The sequence below is a fragment of the Urocampus carinirostris genome, chromosome 13 (assembly GCF_059441175.1).
Source record: "Urocampus carinirostris isolate Australia breed hairy pipefish chromosome 13, RoL_Ucar_1.0, whole genome shotgun sequence".
Lineage (NCBI taxonomy): Eukaryota > Metazoa > Chordata > Actinopteri > Syngnathiformes > Syngnathidae > Urocampus > Urocampus carinirostris.
Window position 1 is genome coordinate 19,048,132 of NC_142361.1, and position 18,535 is coordinate 19,066,666.

At 42.6% G+C, this 18,535-nt stretch overlaps 1 protein-coding gene and 1 long non-coding RNA gene across 3 annotated transcripts; one reads left to right on the forward strand and one right to left on the reverse strand.

The window, feature by feature from the left end:
* Positions 1 to 6,614: 6,614 nt before the first annotated feature.
* On the reverse strand, positions 6,615 to 10,991 carry LOC148353946 (early growth response protein 2b-like). Its single transcript, XM_088351236.1, has 3 exons — positions 10,753 to 10,991; positions 10,073 to 10,640; positions 6,615 to 7,715 (listed from the first exon to the last, which is right to left on the reverse strand). The coding sequence occupies exons 1-3, from the start codon at positions 10,850 to 10,852 to the stop codon at positions 7,373 to 7,375; spliced, it is 1,011 nt and encodes a 336-aa protein (XP_088207362.1). The 5' UTR covers positions 10,853 to 10,991; the 3' UTR covers positions 6,615 to 7,372.
* On the forward strand, positions 10,401 to 15,191 carry LOC148353947 (uncharacterized). Of its 2 annotated transcripts, none has more exons than XR_015852436.1 (3): positions 10,401 to 10,652; positions 13,163 to 13,246; positions 13,355 to 13,544. It is a non-coding gene; the product is annotated as an uncharacterized LOC148353947 (long non-coding RNA). The 2 variants fall into 2 exon arrangements; XR_015852437.1 differs by lacking the exon at positions 13,355 to 13,544 and adding an exon at positions 15,035 to 15,191 and having other exon boundaries at positions 10,402 to 10,652.
* The last annotated feature ends 3,344 nt before the right edge of the window (positions 15,192 to 18,535 follow it).

An 18,535-nucleotide genomic window follows, 5' to 3' on the forward strand; every position in this document is an offset into this window, starting at 1 on the left:
CCACACAGGATCATTTGACTGCTTAGTGAAGGGGTGTCAAACTCATTTTAGCTCAGAGGCCACATGGTAGAAAAAACACTCATTGGGGCCGGGCTACTAAATTAACGGCATAAAAAGTATGCATTTAGCTGAAGGGCTGGGGGTCTTTTCAGAGTCTCCCAATTTAATGACGTTTATGAAAAGATTATGGAGGGTTTTTTCCCTCAATATTGGTTTTCCTTTACTCAAGTCGAGTCAAATTTATTTATATAGCCCTTAATCACAAAATGTCTCAAAGGACTGCACAGGATTACTATGACACAATTACCTGATCTTAAACCAACATGCGGGCAAGGAACAACTCAAAACCTCAGCGTGAGGAAAAAGAAACCTTGAGAAGGGACCTCACAAATGGTATTCCCCTTCCAGGATGACCAGGGTGAATTACATTTAGCATTACAGTACACAAACATAGTAAACACTAGGTATCATGTTGAGAATTTGTCCGGAAAGTGCATGACATTTACTAAGATGTAATCTCTTGTTGTGTTTATCAACTGTGCACTTGTTTAAAAAAGCAACACACTTAATTTCCGTTACACTTCATTTAACTCAAGAAAATTCATTTTAAAGTGTCTGGAAAGTGGCAAAAATAGCAAACACTAAGTGCAAATGACCCTTTTCCTCCTTTTTATGTATTAATGTGAATGTATACCCGATTTTGGGAACTTGGCTGCTAGATTTCATATCTGTTACAGAAAGGAGTTTAAGCTTCTTTAAACTTCTACAGTGACACCCAGGTAATATTCTTGTATGATATTTTTCCATCTGTGTACTAACCAATAATTCCCAATCGCTTGGGATAAAAAAAAGCATAGTTTAATAGAAAATTCTGCAGTTAAGAGAGCCAAGCACTGCACATGAGTGCAATCGTATTGCCTTAAACCAGAGGGGATGTTAGGTTCAGAGCTTTGTGTGTGCTGAGCACCCAGAGTGACTGGCCTCGGTGACCCCTTTGTCGTGTTAGAATCTCCAGCGACCCGTTCACATTATATAAATGTTATATCTGGTGTGTCTCATGGGCTATGAAAACAAATTACAATGGGAATAAATTGTTATGGTTGCATATAATGTTTGTTAGGATGAAGTATTTCTGGTGGTCAGGATTGAGTTAGACCCCTGGTCAAAATGTACCCGCTTATAATGGTCGGTGGTGACAATTCCTAACATGACATGAGGGTTAAATTGTTTTGTTTTCATTTCACCTAAAGCGATTTAGGATCATTCAACGGTGTTTAAGAGTGTCACTTGACATTTGTGGGGCTTTTTTACAGATAAAAGGTTATTGTTCATGCTAATGCTGGGTGGATGACCATACACATAGCTAACACACACAACCAACAATTAAGCTAGGCTTCTCAATGTTGCCAGGGCCGTTGCTAGCCATTTGAGTGCCCTAAGCACAAATGCTTTATTGCATGGTGCAATTTGTCATTTCACACAACACTGTCAACAAACACTAGAATTAAATAAGTAATTTTCTTTTGGATTAATAAGGTGAGGACATTTTAATTTGTTGTCTTGGTAAAATATTGTTTTAACATGCTTTGTATGAGATTTGTGTTTAAAATTTAGTGCTGTTGAAAAATATTTTACATAGACATTAAATTCATTCGTTCTCACCTTATTAATCCAAAACTTTCACTGACAGTCTGAAACTGACTCAGGTGACACTTTTCACTATCTGCCCAACACTATCATCTACAAAGTTTGAGGCCTTTGTTTAAAACAATGCGATTACCAAACTGTTCTTTTTTTTAATATGCACCCTTGTTTCGGTATTAACGGTGGTCGTGTGAAACTCATCTAATAGGCCAGTGCGCCATATGGGCCGACAAAAAAAAAAAAATTCGAACCAAGGAGAGTGCGCCCTTTAAAACAGTGCGCCAAGTGGGTGTGGAAATTCTGTACAATAATGAGCCTTTTTTATTTTAACATCGACTACCAGCAAGTGACGCACGAGCTTCATCTCGTTTTTTCTTTTCTCCACTCCAGACCAGTGTTCCCGCTAAACTGCGCCTGTGCGCAATTGCGCACTGCTCGCACATTCTCAGACCACAAGAAAATCTAGCCAGCACACAAAAATCTCTTCAGGTTGTTTTTGCTTCTTTAATCCCAACATGACCAAATATTATGTAAATTTATGCACAAAATGACTTAAAGGAATGGGGGAATAGAACAAAAAGGAAAAAAATACCAAAATGAAAAAGTAGTGAAAAGCTGAGAAAAAAAGAAACAAAAGGAAGAGAAAAAAAGAAGGAAAAATTTAGAAAAAAGCCAGAAGAAAAGAAAGAAATGGAGGAAAAAAGTAAATAGAGAACAAAAAGAAAAAAGTAACAGCTCAGAAAAAGTAAACACAATAAGATTTTTTAAAGGAATTTTTTAAAAAGTAGAAAAAAAAGAGGAAAAAGTTTGTTTTGCATTCAAATAATTTCCAATTATATCAAGTGAATCTTGTTGCCAACGTTGTACTTCCACTAAAAAATGTGATTAAGTACAGTTCTGTATCTTACAACCGACTAAATAGGCCCCCAAAAATGTTAATATTATGCGACAAAAAATGTCAGGAAATGAAAATAAATGGATATCTTGTGAAAGAATTGTAAGAACAAACGACATTTATAGGCCGTACAACCTTTGCAATAGTACATGAGTCAATTCATTCAAAAGAGAAAAATAATTTTGCATTGCCGGAAACTCAGCAAAATGTAACGTGATTTCAAGTTTTGGACATGTTTGATAATGACTTAGTTGCCACACTTGGGATTGCTGTTGCTCACTGTTGTTTCAAGCGTTGCTCACCGACTTTGTGTGAACGCTCAGACCCGTGGAAAAATTACAGGGAACATTGCTCCAGACTATTGTTGCCGTTTCGAGTCCATGTACGCAAAGGTGTTCACCAAAATGCGAATGAGGCATAATCGAACATACCACTAGGAGCGTCGGGGGGCATCATGAGACTGGAGACAGGCCAGGGCACAAAGCGGGTTCCTACTTTTTCTTGGGAAATTTGGTTTATGCTGCTTTTGTATTGTTTAACCATATTGGCGCATGTTATTAACACTTTAAGCACTTGACCCTTTTTTTACACGACCCCGATTTCATTTAATTCCCTCCTGGGCACTTGATGCCCTACGCTTTGCGCGTTATGTGTATTTGCGGGTCTACGGCCCTGATTGTTGCATTTAATTCAACGCAAAATGAGGAGTAATATCTGTTGATGATGAAAAAAAGTCGTGGTACTGAGTGATAAAATAGTTGTTCAACATAACTACTGTAAAACATACATTCACTGAAATAATCCGGAGCCTCCACAGACTTATTTGCTATGCTGCAAGTGACACTAGCCGAGGGAATGAGGAGCGAGGAGGGTGGTGAGGGCGGTGCTTGAAATCAAATGGACTGATCCATTTCAAGGCAGTGGACGCTGTCTTGTTTACCTGTTTGTTTTGTTTTACTTTTATTATTTTGTATCTAGTGTTTTACATCATACTTAAGCCTACCCTGTCCTTTCTTAAGTAAAGTCAGTTTTAGAAAAGCCATATTTTTAAGGGCGCTCCTATTGAATTAAAGGGTGCTCAAGCACACCTAAAACGGTCTGGTTACACCCATGCCTAAAACAGCAGGTCCCTGACCTATGTTAAGTAAAGTATCTAGATGTGTGTTTCCTCAAATGTCTATTGGTTGATTAATGTTAGTCAGCCAATACAGCTACAGTGTGTGGTTTTCGTTTGTAGTGGCGCCTGACTCTGGCATCATTCTCATCTCATTAGCTTAACCACTTTTCCTCAGTAGGGTCGCGGGGGTGCTGGAGCCCATCCCAGCAATCATTGGGCAGCGGGCAGGGGACACCCTGAACTGGTTGCCAGCCAATCGCAGGGGGACAGACAACTCGCTCGCTCATTCACACCTAGGGACAATTTGGACCGGCCAATCCACCTGAAATGCATGTCTTTGGAATGTGGGAGGAAACCGGAGTGCCCGGAGGAAACCCACGGGGAGAACATGCAAACTCCGCACAGAAAGTCCGGTAGCTGGATTCGAACCCACACAGGAGGTTCCCAAGACCTTGGAACTGTGACGCACACGCGCTAACCACTGCGCCGTCTGGCAACATTGAGTAAACAAATTAATAACTGCATGTTATGGACGCGATACGACTCATTTTTCTCTTGTGCTTCTCTCAGCATTGTCTCGCAGGCAAATTCAATCCGTTGGCGGGCCTGATCGGGCTAGCGGGCCTTATGTGTGACACCCCAAAGCTTTAGTGATGTCAACAGTCGACAGCAGTGGCAGCTTTTATTTTGTGTCTGGGCACAAAGCATCCAACAAATTGAACAAAAACACACGCACGAAGCCATTGTTGATCATCCTCCTTACAAAAGAAAAGACGTTGCTGGTGTCAACCAAAAAATCGCGGAAAGTAGCCTTCAAATGTGATGTCTCTTTTCCAGTCTTAACATCCAACGTTTTTTCAACCAGCCATCCAAGTACTAAGTGTTAAAATGGGAGGATTTGTCACCAGGAATCTCATCCGAATGGTGACCCCTTTGTGACACCAAATTTGAACGCGAATCTTGTATGTTTTGTATATGCTCGTATCACATGATTGGTTTTTGTGTTGCCATGCCGCCCTAAAAAGTATGTAGGGCCAATCCCGCCATATGTAGAAAAGAATATGCTATTTAAACGACGTTAACACCTAAATAATTTTTAATACCTAAATAAGTAACATGAATGTCATTTATTCATTTATAAATATTGTCATTTATTACTGTATTTTGTTGTGTATTTTGTCATTTATGTACGTTGTCGTGGGTTTTGTATTCAAGTTTGGGGGCAGGTAAACTGGCTGAGATTTTCAGGTGAATAGCACTGCCAGTTGAACTGCCCCCAAATTTGAATAGCATTTATCTATCCATCCATTATATGCACCGCTTATCCTCAGTAGGGTCGCGGAGGTGCTGGAGCCCATCTTCGGGCAGTGGGAAGGGGAAACCCTGAACCGGTTGACAGGCAGTCGCAGGGCACACAGAGACAGACAACTCACTCGCTCATTCACACCTAGGGACAATTTGGACCGGCCAATTAACCTGACATGTTTGTTTTTGGAATGTGGGAGGAAAAACACACAAGCACGGGGAGAACATGCAAACTCAGCACAGGAAGGCTGGTAGCTGGATTTAAACCCATGACTTCAGAACTGTACCGCAGACGCGCAAACTACTCAGCTGCTGTGCCACCCTGAATAACATTGATTGGTGCTGAAGACCATTCTCAGGCAATCATGCAATTCTGGGCAGTGGGAAGGGAAACCCTGAACCGGTTGCCAGCCAGTCGCAGGGCACACAGAGACAGACAACTCACTCGACAACACATTTACACCTGGGGACAATTTGAAATAGCCAATTAGCCGTAAATGCATGTTTTTTTGGAATGTGGGAGGAAACACATGCAAGCAAGGGGAGAATATGCAAACTCCGCACAGAATGTCTGGTAGCTGGATTTGAACCCATGACTTCAGAACTGTACTGCGAACGCACTAATCTGCCGTGCCGCCCTGAATATCATTCAGTTGTGACAAATACAGAACATAAAATACAGAAATAAGAAAAAGCTTAAATAAAGGAATACATTGCATTTTATGTTTTATACTCTGTATGGGGATTACATGAGCTATTTTCATTCAATTGTGGAATATTTTAGAGTTATTCCTCCAAATGGCAGAATTGGTCCCCCGTAAAAACATACCTGTGCATCCTTCCTAATAACCATCAAGTCACAGAGTCTCTCTATATCCTGTCTGAAAGAGGCTCTAAATAAGGGGTCCTGGGTGCTATTTTCAACCCCTGGTATCATAATTGGAGGCCCCAGACTTAATACGAAACGTTTAATGTAATCACAGCCCATGTGAATTATTTACTTAGTAATTGATCTTCATAGTGTGATAGTCACGACCGAAAAAGGCAGTGGACCCAAATGTGTAATGTATCACACAATGCTTTATTCAGGGATCCGGGAAGTCAGGGCGCGAGGAAAAAGACAGCTAGCTGGTGCTCGCTGGGCAGGAGGAGCAGGAAGGTGGCAAGTCGGGTAGCCGGGACAGGAGAACGAAGCGTGTTTGTGGATCGGAAGCAGGTCGGGTAGCCGGGACAGGAGAGCGAAGTATGGTCGTAGATTGGAAGCAAGTCAGGTAACCGGAGATGATCGGGAAGCCAGGGACAGGGGATCGATACAGAAAACGGGGGACGGAATCAGGCAGGATACAGGAACAGGTCGGAATAAAAACTGAAGCCAGAGTCAAAAAGTGTTTGCCTTGCATGTGCTGAGGTTCACTGACGGGTTGACAAGGAGTGAACGAGAATGACGTGCTTAAATAGGGACAGGGGTAATTAGGGAGTGAGTGGCAGCTGCTGCTGAAAGAGTGAGTGCAATGTTTCTAAATTTTGTGTAAACAAACCTGATTTTGCGCAACCTCAGGGTTAAGGTATCGCAAACCACCGTTGTAGAACCAGATGTTATGTTCAAACTTTATATAAGAAGAGAAGACATCAATGGATTTTGAACTTGCAAGGAGTACAGGGACACAAGCCTTCAGACAGGGAATTCCTTCCCTGCTGAGGCACTCCACTGAGCCCCTTCTTTTTATTAAATCTTAGAGGTTACAAAAAGCAGATCAGCCCAAGGGGGTGTGGTTATGAAAGAACAGCAACATGATTGGCCGATAGCAACAAGTCAAAACAACGAACAATAGTGCACAAATGTGGTGACTGGCTTCCTATGAAATCTCCTTTGAAATTGTCCAATGTTAAAAACAGAATACACTATCAAGTTCCGCTGGCCCCTCCCTCTAAATTGAGTTTGAGACATTTCAAACAAAAAGTGCAACTTTGGTGGTAAAGCAGCTGGTGTCTATGTGAGGTCAAGAAAAATTCTGTGCAGGTTTTCATTGTTGACGCATCTGCCTGGATGATGACGTACACTGCATACCGGTTTGAATTTTAGGCTGAATGCTAAAACCCTGAAACTTGTGGTTCTGAATTGTATTCTATCCTGCTGGTCAGGACCTTGCACTGATCGCTGCATGGCTCTGTGGCTAGGACCTTTACTCGGCCTCTTGGCTGAGAGCAAGTGTCTCGGCCCCTTGGCTTTGTAGCGTATAATGATTTGACCGATAATGGATAATTGATAAAGAATATAGAACAATAAACCTTACAAAATCCCCCCCCTCCTGAAATGTGCATTAATATTTGAGGTTATTTGCATTTCGCCAGTCCAATCTTCATCTGGCTCGGCGCGCTGGGATTCCCTGAGATGCTCGGTTCCTGTGACGTCAATGTGCGGGGGCTTTCCGGTCTTTGGCCCTCAGGTGGACGTTGGCGTGGCGCCGGCGCTCGTCGCTTCGCGCAAACTTCCTCCCGCAAGTGTCGCAGGAGAAAGGCTTTTCGCCGGTGTGGGTGCGCACGTGCGTGGTCAAGTGGTCGCTGCGGCCGAATGCGCGCAAGCAGATGCGGCACTGGAAAGGTTTGTGGCCCGTGTGGATGCGCAAATGGCGGCTCAGCTCGTCCGAGCGCGAGAAGCGCCGCTCGCAACCTTCAGCCGGGCACGCGTACGGCCGCTGATGCACGGGCGTCTTGCTGGGCCGACACGGGTACTTGCGAGGCCGCAAGATGGGCCTGTGGAGGAGAGGTAACAAGTTAGCCGCGTGAAGCCACCGCTCGAGTCATTTTTACACATTGGGAAAATAAAATGTTTCCTGAAAAAAAAATCAGCACATAAATGGGAACTTTTGCTCGCTGCCGCCATCATTTGGGTATCGTCATCATTGCGCCCTCTGTCACTTTTTTTATGATGCGTACAGTTCGCGAATAAACTCGAATTAAAAAAATTTCGGCGTTTGGGTTCGTGCAGGGGCGATTTTAGATTCTGAGTGTTTGGCTGGTGGTTAATGTAATTTTTCACCATTTTTCCTAAAAGGGCAGTACAGTAAAAACAAAATGATTTGAATATTGGGGAAAAAAATACAGTGGGACCTCGCTACTTTGCGGTTGCACGTTCGCAGGTTCAGAGCTTTGCCGGTCAAAATAATAATAATTATAAAATAAAAGAATTAAAAAAAATAAAATAAAAACATTATTTTTTCAAGCATTTTTGAAGGGGAGTCGCTACTTCGTGGTTCCACGTTTGCGGGTTCATAGCTTTGCAGGTCTAAAAAATAGTAATAAAATAAAATAATTTTTAAAAAGAAAAAAATTTAAAACATTTTTGAAGGGGCGTTCAAAATTTTCACAGTGTGCTTCACATTTCCCAATAGCGGCCTTGTATTGCAGCCATGTAAGACAGATTTTCACTTTTCGTGGGTGGTTTTGGTCCCCATTAACCGCGATAACCGAGGGAGTACTGTACTTCAACTATCATACCAATTTTATTTTTTATAAATGAATAAAAAAATCATAGTGGAGAAATTTGTATTTCTTTTACGAAGTGGCATCCCTACCTAAAGGTCACTGCCATGTTTGTCTGGCAACTTGCTGCTAGGCTGTGCTCCGTGCCATTGGTTTTCGTTTGCATTAGGCAATAGAGTGCCATCTACTGGTCTAATATTACACCCTGGGGCTTTATAGTAATTTAACACTGTTCAATGGTGTCACTTCCCGTTTGTGAACATCTTATTACACTTTTAGTTGGCATAATCATTTACTACGATTTAATGCAGCTAAAATGAGGACTAATATCTGCAACCCCAGTGAAACTGTTTAAATCTACGCTTAATACACACTTCTATTCTGTCGCTTATGAATGACCTATATATCATGTTGATAATATCTGCGTATTGTTATTGCAACAACCATTGCAGCCTGGTCGTCCTGGAAGGGGGTTTACCTCACGTGCGGTCCCTTCTCAAGGTTTCTTATTTCCCCTCATGTTGAGGTTTTGGAGTTTTTCCTTGCCCTCATGTAGGTTTTAGATCAGGGGATGGTGTAATAATAGTCTGGTTTGCAATAGTCTGTGCATTTCTCCCTACCTAATCTGTTCTGCAGCTCAAACAGCTTTGCTAGAAATAAGGTGGAGATACTATAAGGTCTCTTTGAACTCAGTTGGGCATTGTGAACACAAACCTCAAAGAGAATATATTTAACTTTTTGAGGACACCTCAAAAGTCGCACCCTACCTTTTTGTACAAGAGTATTCATTTCTAATGTAATCTAAAACAAACAGTACAAAGTACAAAGCTGTTCCAAAATGGTTGACCCCATTATAAATGGATGTATTTCGTAAACTTTATATGTTTTCCCGTATTTTATACGTTTTTTTTGATGATTTCAAATTGTGTATGCTGTAAGATCATCTTTGTATTGATTCTTTTTTTTTTTAAACCCAGGGGGGAGTGATCGCACGCGCATGCTTGCGGTTTTATTTTATTTTAGGATAAAAATAGTAAAAGTAAGTCAAATATAGGCAAACTGCCAACCATCCATCTATTTTCTGCGCCGCTTATCCTCACCAGGGTCGCAGGGGGTGCCAAGTTATTTTCAGTAAGTGGGCAGAGGACAGACACCCTGAACAGACAGACAACTTACTCGCTCATTCACACCCAGGGACAATTTGGAGCAGCCAATTAACCTGACATGCATCTCTTTGGAATGTGGGAGGGAACCTGAGTGCCCGAAGGAAACTCACAGACACGGAGAGAACATGCAAACTCTGCACGGGGAGTCCGCGGTAGCTAGAATTATACCTTAGACCTCCGCACCGTGGGGCTGAGCGCTATCCACCCTGCCTTTGTGCCCTCCAAATGCTAACCCAAACCCTCCTAAAAGATGAAAAAAAGTTTATTTAATTGCATTCAAGAATTTCACATATTTGTACGCGCAACAAAAGGAGATCGACAGAAGCTGTAATGATGATTTCAGCCAGAAGATGTCATCAGTAAGTAGAATATTTTAAAGTTACAGTCACCACTTTAACTATACATGTAATTTTGTCTTTTTTTCCACCCATTCAACATTTAACATTTATTTTCGACCCCTACCTGAGCTGGAGGTTGTGGTGAGGCGGGAAAGCGGCGGGGGGCGTCACCTCAGCGGCGGCAGAAACAGTCGGCGGGGGCGGGGCAGACGGCGGCGGGGCTCCCAATGTGAAATTTCGAATGGTGTTTAGTGGGGTGAGCGGGGGTGCCACTCGAAGGGACTCCAAGGCGTAGGCAGACGCCGACTTTCGGTCCTGGAAGCCGGTCTGTGAAGGGTACAGCCCCCCCATGCCGTAGTCGGCCACCAGCGGCACTTTTGGCGTAGAATTGTAAGAGGGCGCCGCGTGGTAAGTGGGAGTGGCCAGGTAAGCGCCGTTGGGTCCGTCCTGGTATACGTCACCGTTACACGAGTAAGAGGGTTGCGGCGGGTGGAGGTGCGCATGCGTGTAGGCCGGCGCATACATGTGGCTGATGTCAGGCTGGCCGTGCGCCATGACGTCATTGGACGCTACAGGTGAGGCGACGTCTGCGCCGACCACGCCCACCGCGTGACTTATGTCGCTCCACGCTCGTTGTCCGTCCACGGGGAGCGCACGAAAAGTTGCCACGTAGTGTTCCGGTGGACGCTCACCTGGACAGACAGGTAAAGGAGATAGTTGTGTTTGCTGTTATTTTTTTTGCCTTGTGTTTGAAGTGGATGTCGTGGTGCGTCAAGCTGCTGACATCCTGCGCTAAATGCTTACCGCCTTCATGGGGTTCCGCTTTGATTTGCGAGCAAATTTGCTCTTGCTCTTTGACGGCAAATGCGAGCATGCGCTCGAGGCAGCCCATTAAGGCGCTCATAATCGTAAGGCGAGCCTGAGAAACCTGCCAACGCTTTTAAAGAGAATCCGTGACGTCGGTGACCATATTTGGACACCCAAAACAACGAGCAGCATCACGGCAGCAGCCATAAATGTCCTGTCCGGCCTTCTTTGTGTGTGTGTGTGTGCGTGTGCGTGCGCGCGCGCGTTTCTTTACGCACATGTTCCAAATTGCAGACGATTATTTGTGAGCGCGCACTTCACCTGTTTGGACGGTAAGCGTTTGTTCACGGTTGCATACTCATCATCAGTAGTTTTTTATGAGTTAGGCTACTGCTATTCTCCACTTAAAACGCATGCCAATTAAAAAAAAAAGGATACCGTTTTGTTTTTTTGTTTTTTTCAAAATTTAAACAAAATCGACAAAATCTTGACTCAAGCCAGGTATTTCAGTCTAAGGCTGCTTTATTTTGAAGTGATTCTGCGTGAATAAACCGCTCTAACAACCGCATTCAATTCCAGTTTAAGTAAAATTTTGCCACTTCCGGTTTTAAAGAAGCACATGCTGCTGTTGTTGTTGTTTTTTAAGACCCAGCGTGTAATATCGGACCACTAGAAGACACTTTATTGTCTAATATGAACAAAAACAGTGACAAATGAGCACAGCGTACCAGCAAGATACCAGACCAACATGGCAGCGACCACTGGGTAGGGATTCCACCATGGAAATAAAATACAAATATCTGGACCTATGATTTTTTATCAAATTTTACATTGGTATGATAGTTGATGTATTTATGCCTAATATTCCAATAAATGTTTTATTACCATTAGGAGGCACTAAATATTACACACTGTCTCTTTAATATTCTGGAGATATATTGTTTTGCGCGCTGAGATCGAATGCATTAAAACATCTATAGCTTTTTAATGTCAAAAGGTTAACATGTATGTCCTTGATCCATCTTATTCTTGACCTTACTAGCATACCTTTAGCTTAAAGGGACAGTGTGTGTTATTTAGCACTTTCTAGTGGTAAAAAATTGAGTGCGTTAACATCTACAGCTTTTAAATGTCAAAATGTTGGCATGTATGACTATGTGCTTTGTTATGGGCCTTGTCTTGTCCCAATTAAAGGGACAGTGTGTATTATATAGCGCCACACCTGGGGGAGCAAAACCGAACCCAAGAGAACAACCTGGAGAGGTATGGGCGGCGATACGCTGTATTTGCCCAAGACACACCACAAGAAATGGCGCCCTGACGATCTAGTTTGCTTAGGGATCCTTAAACTGTTAAAAAACACTTGATACATTAAAAAAGTATATTGATTTCATAGTAAGCAAAATAAAAATAAAAATAATTCATAGGTCGACAATACAGAATGGAACTCAAATAGTTGTCCGCCATCTTACTACTAAGGTTAACCCAAGAAAACCACAAAAAGGCTGGGCAAAAAAATGAGAAATGAAATGGTGCGTTTTGGTTTTGAGTCTCTGTAGTTTGCATTATTCAATGTGCTTTTTGGCACTTGTTTTTGATTGCACTACAAATACAGGTATTTTGGAAATTCAAATGAAACTGGTAGCCCTTCGCGTTTATCAGTAACCAAAACTACTGTTCAGCTTCAAAAAGGTTGTTGATCCCTGATTCAGAAAGGGGATCTGTCTTATTGATGTCAGTTTCCTGTTGGGGTGCTCACTTTCTGTAAATGCTAGAAACTTTATCACACTGGCCTAGCTTTTTCAGACGAAAACTCAAAGAGAACGTGGAGTGAGCATGATGCAATCCCAATGCCATTGAGTTTAAAAAAGAAGATCCAGATTCAATCTGGAGTTCCTGGCTGAAGGAATTGGGAAGCGAGTAATGGTGTCCTCTGCCCACCGCGGTTGTGGAAGTTGGTCGGCAGCAGAGGAAGACTTTCACACAAGCGTCAGCTGAACGTGCACAGCCTGCAATTGCAGCCTTTTCAACGCCCACGCCGCCAAAAATGTCGCGGGCCATTGTGGCCGTGTGGCGTGCCGCCCACCCGCTGCCAGATGGGGGCTCGGTCATGCCGCACACGCACGCACACATCTCCAGGTTACAGCCTCCCACACAAACATGCACGTTTTTCTTCTTCTGCCATTTTGATGCACTGCTGGTCCACACATACACACAAGCACGCACCAATCTTGCTCCATTGGGACCGTACCCCGCTTCCACCCTTCGCCCACGCACCTTGCTCCATGTAGGGTCTCGGTGGGGGGCTGGGGTTTTGTCTCGGGCGGCCGGGGCAGCAGCCAGGGGTCCTGCGGCTTGGCGAACCGCGGCATGCCGATTAATCATTTGTCATCAACGCTTTTGGTAGATATGGATCTTTGTCTGAGCTCAGGCTGCTCTGGCGGGCGACCTCGTGTTTCTCACGCTCGCCGTGTGGCAACGCCATTTCGAGGTAAGACTGAGCTTGAAAAAAATCCAGCCCGACCCAACCCAGGCCCACAGGTATTAAAGCCCAGCCCAGCCCGGCAGAAGCCAATTAACCAATTACTTTGATTTGCAGGACCGAGCCTGAAGGAAACCCCAAATTTTATATTTTATCCTTGAGGATTCAGGAGGAGGAAGTTTTTTTTTCATGATGACAAATTAAAGCCTGTCTTTTGTAACAAAAAGTTTGACAAGGCCGTATAAAAATGTGCATCTTTTATCTTGCTGTGTCTACAGAAGTTACATTAAAGGACATTTTTCCATCACTGACGGATTTTTTTTAAAATTAAAGAGTATATGAGGACATTTTTAAGGCCGTCTGTCATTTTAATGGGTTGAAAATACAGCAGCGGTACGTCTTTGAGAATCATGGAACATTAAGAAAGAGAGAGGCTTGAGATAAAAAGAACAATGAGGGGTGGATAGTTTTTATTTTGCAAAGTCGGTAAGAGCCCGGCCCGAATCCGTTGATCGACAATTGAAGCCCGACCTGGGCTGAAATCCGGGTCGCACTCGGGCTTAAGATTTACAGCTTTTTAGACTCTGCGAGGCCTCAGTGCCGTCGCCTGGGTCCGTCAGCCTTACTACTTAAAATAGGTGATAGTTTTGGCTCCTCTGGACTACAGATTGTGGTCTTTTTTGGACATTTGTCATGGTCAAGTAGATTCCAGCTTATTTGTGTGGCTGTGTCATTAGAATCTGCCCCCTGTAGTCTGCCACTCATCGCAGGCCGATCACCTTCACTACAGGCGATTATTTGAAAAATCTATTCAACTTTTCATGTTAAACATTAAAGGTACAGTGTGTGTTATTTGACCTCTAGGTATTGCTGTATTGTGTCATACAGTCAATAAACAAGTGCAAAAAAGCACAAGAAAGAATACATACAATGGAGACTTAAATTGACTCAACCACACAATTTTACTCATTTTTCTTTGCCCAGCCTTTCACAAGGTTTTTGGGCTACCTTAAGCAGCAAGATGTTGGACAATTATTTTTAGCTTCTAGGTTAGGCTCATGTTTTGTAAAATAAATGCAAATTCCTTGACCTACGAGTATTTTAAAAATGCAGTTTTTATGATAGTTTGTGTATTTTTAATTACTTTTTTTAACAGGTGCTGTTTTTCAATGAAAGGGTTATTTTCTTACCACTAGAATGTGCGAAATAATACACACTTAACCTTTAATTTAAAAGAAAGTAGGACATGGTCTCTGTGATTTAGGACCTGCACCAACACAAAGACAATGTGATTCAATTATGTCCTGGTTCTGAAAAGCATCTTTTTGAGAACTGAAAAGAAATGTTCATGACTGAGTTCCAACGTACCGCACAACCAAACATTTGAAAATGTATTTTTTTAAAAGAAAAACTAACGGCTTGTTTTCATGGCCAATACTTAAATAAATTATGTTTTGCCTCATTCACTCATTTATTTTCCATACTGCTCATTATCACAAGGGTTGTGGGCCCATTTTTAGTTTATAAAGAATTATATGTTGTTCCCTAATTTCCTATCATGAAAACAATTGGTTGTGTATAAACCCCATAAATGCAAAATTCTTGCAGGATTAGGTAAAATGATGATTCTGGAAGAAGCAGTGTTATCTAAATATGGCAATCTGTGTCCTGTGTTGGGTTTGAAAGGAGAATGATATTTTAATTTGATTTCAAGTGAGAATTTGCAAATTGTGAGCTGACTTGTGATCATCAGAAATGTATTTTCCTGGTTTTTTTTTTGTCCTTTGTTTTTCACAGTTTTGCAGGTGTTACTCGAAACCAACAAAAACCTTGGCTCCCAGGTCAACAACATCCCTGAAGGAGTCCAGGCAAACTAGGGCACATTGAAGTTGACTGGACTTTCTTCAACTTTTGCTGGCCATATGGTTGATTAAATGCCACTTTAGAAAAATAATTTTCTTTTTCTTTTTTTTGTCTTTAATAACAACGTATTGAACATTGTTTACAATGAGATTAAATTGGGCCCTCAATATAAACATCCAGTAGGGAGTTTTAAAGAGATGAAAGAAATGTCAGAATAGGTGGACAAAATATTTACAAGGCAGTGCTTGGAGGCTGGTTTAAGTTGTAAGTGCATTGAAAAATAGTGCAATAACATTTACGTCAACAAAATGTCGATAAAAAATAAATTAATTCCCATTTTTCTATACAACAGACACGAAGTAACTTTTTCACAATGGTGCACGCTTGTTTAGGGTGATGGCCCTTGGGTAGAAACTTGAACTAAGATTCAAGTTGTCAGATAAAATGGAAAGGATTGAATTGGATTTTGTCCACACAAACACATTAGTGGGCATTTTCTGTGTGTACTTTGGTGTACAAATAGTTGATGGATGGGCTCCTGGCAAACATGATTCAATTCAGACCCTAAACCTAAGATGTTTTACATGAGCTAGTTTCAATGTCGTGCAATCTGACAAAGAGAAAATGTGTTCAAATCAAGTCAAGTCAAGTCTGCACAGACTATTGTGGACTACACCATCCCCTGATCTAAAACCTACATGAGGGCAAGGAAAAACTCAAACTTAGCATGAAGGAAAATGAAGAAACCTCAAGAGGGGACCGCACATGAGGTCATCCCCCTTCCAGGATGACCAAGCCAAAATGGATGTTGTATTAACAAACAATAAAAAGAAAAAGAAAATATAAAATAATTAAAGAATAATACAAAAGATGAAATAAACGGGTGACCAGGTTGCAATGTCAAATGTGCTTCCAATCGTGACATTATTTGATTTTGAAACCCAAAGTGATTTGATAACAGCTTAATTGAACTGAAGTAAAGACCTAAATGTTTTTCAACTTGGAAAAAATGCTCTTCCTTGATTCCATCTCAGTCTTTCTTATTTCGACGCCATGATAAACAAAGACAGTATCTGTGATTTAGTTGGTGAAGATTGTTCTTCACCAAAAACGGCATTTGAACGAGAATGAATGCAATTTGCCTTGATCGAGCTTCCAGTCTCATCCCCTGGCGAACAAGATTCAAATTCTTTGCAGCAATAGAGTTATAGAAGAACTTTCCATTTGGATACTCTTCAGATGGGACCACCAATTTTGCACATATCAAACCAACATGAACATCTCAAACTCCACTTAGAACATAAGCACACAAAAGATCAACTCACCTCAGCAACGCTCGCTGGTCTTGGTGGTGTGGTGCAGAAGATCTCCAAAGCCAACCCGGGCCGACCCGAACACAAAGGGTCCGGCAAAGGTCCAGATGAGGAAGACCGAGAAGAAGGCTGAGGACGGCCTGAACGCAAAGTTGCCGGTCATCGCCGCCCAGGTCGAGTGGGCTGAGGCCACAAAGGGCCGGCTGGGAGGAGGAGCACCAGGAGGAGGAGCGAAAGTAGGCGTACTCATCTACCAACAATACTGATGGCGATTGTCCACATAGAAAATTCTGAGATCGATTGGAGCTTCTTCGGCTTGCTGATGACGCAAACGGAGATGCGCAACATGGACTCATCATTTTAGGTCGCGAATAAAAACTTATGCCAGAGATACAACAGGACAGGCTCTACAGTACTTTCAGCATTAGCTTCGATTATTGTTTGATGGAACTAAAACCCACGGAGAATATGCATGGTTAGAAACATGTGGCTTTATTCCTTTATAATATTGCAATTTTACGAACGTTATTATTTTGTTTTATGTTTTTTTTCTTATGAGTTACAGCTTTAAGTGCAGTATTTTTTTTATAGCCATAAAATGTTATGTAGGGTTGGATTGATTCGGATGTAGGACAACTGAAGGCCAAGGTGTGGAAGGCACGGCCCGCTCTTTGTATCTCACCGTGGTTGGTTCATAAAGTATACACAAAAGGGGCAGGCTGGCAGCTTGACCAGGCCAGACACTGCCACGTTTAGGTAACGATTTCTGGACATGCCTTCACAATTCGCTCTGCAGGCCCTGAGGCATAAAACAAGTGACCATGTAACTGTTAGTTTAGCCAATCAGATACCAAGTTGGCGAGTCAGCGGGCCTTGGATAATGCCAAGGATTTTACAAATTCTGATTGGCTAGCGGGTGGTAACAGAAGTAGGCTATCACAACAAAAACTTTAACCCAAAAAAATCTCTGTGTCCACTGCTTTTGTCAAACTTGACTTTTTCAGCCCTAAATTGAATGTAAACTTATGCCAGAAACAGGACAAGCTCGACTTTCAGCATTGGCTTCGATGGCGATAGAAAATAATTTCTTAATCAAACTAATATGTCAGAACCAGAACAGGCAGTAGACCCAAACGCGTAACGTTTCACACAAAACTTTATTGGAGAATCGAGGAATTCAGGCGCAGGGAAACAAACAACAGCGATCCGGTGCTCGCTGGGCAGGAGGAGAAGGTAGCACTCGTGAACGCATGGTCGCAGACTGGAAGCAAGTCGGGCAGCCGGGATGGGGAATGGAACGTTGTTGGAGGACATAAGCAAGTCGGGCAGCCGGGACAAGAGATCGGGGCGTGCTCGGAGGATGGAAGCAAGTCGGTCAGCCAGGACGGGAGATCGGAGTGTGGTCGGAGGACGGAAATAAGTCGGACAGCTGGGATGGGAGACAGAGCGTGTTCGGAGACCGGGACAAGTCAGGTATCCGGAGATGATCGGGAAGCCAGATACAGACGAGCAGGATGCAGGACAGGACGGGACGGGACAGACGGGACCCAGAGTCAAAAAGTGCTTGCCTTGCATGAGCGGAGGTTAGCTGATGGACTGAATGAAAATGACATGTTTAAATAGGAGGAGAACAAATTAGGAAACGAGGGACAGCTGGGGCTAAATGAGAGAGCACAGGTGAGAGCAATGGGCAAATCACATAATATGCATGGAGAATTTGTACGAAACAGGGATTGAAGAAAAAAAAAGGAGGGTGGATTTTGTGCACACAAAAAAATGAATTTTGTTGAGTAAAATTTGGCTATATTTCTAAATAATATTGCAATTTTATGAGGTTAATATTGGTGCTTTTTCATATGTATTGCAGCTCTAGCTGCCACAAATGTTTTATAGCCATTAAATAGTTATTGCGGGTCAGAATAAGTCCGCCTACTGAAGGCTTAGGTGTGAAATGCATGGCCCACAACTGGTGTATAGTGTATGGGTGGTCCGTTTCCGTGTGCTCTGCAGCTGGTAACCAGTCCAGGGTGTCTCCTGCCTACTTCCCCTAGTTAGTTAGCACCTTGTTGACCCTCGAGAGTTTAAGCGGTTGGAAAATATTTTTTAATGATCCCTGTTTCTT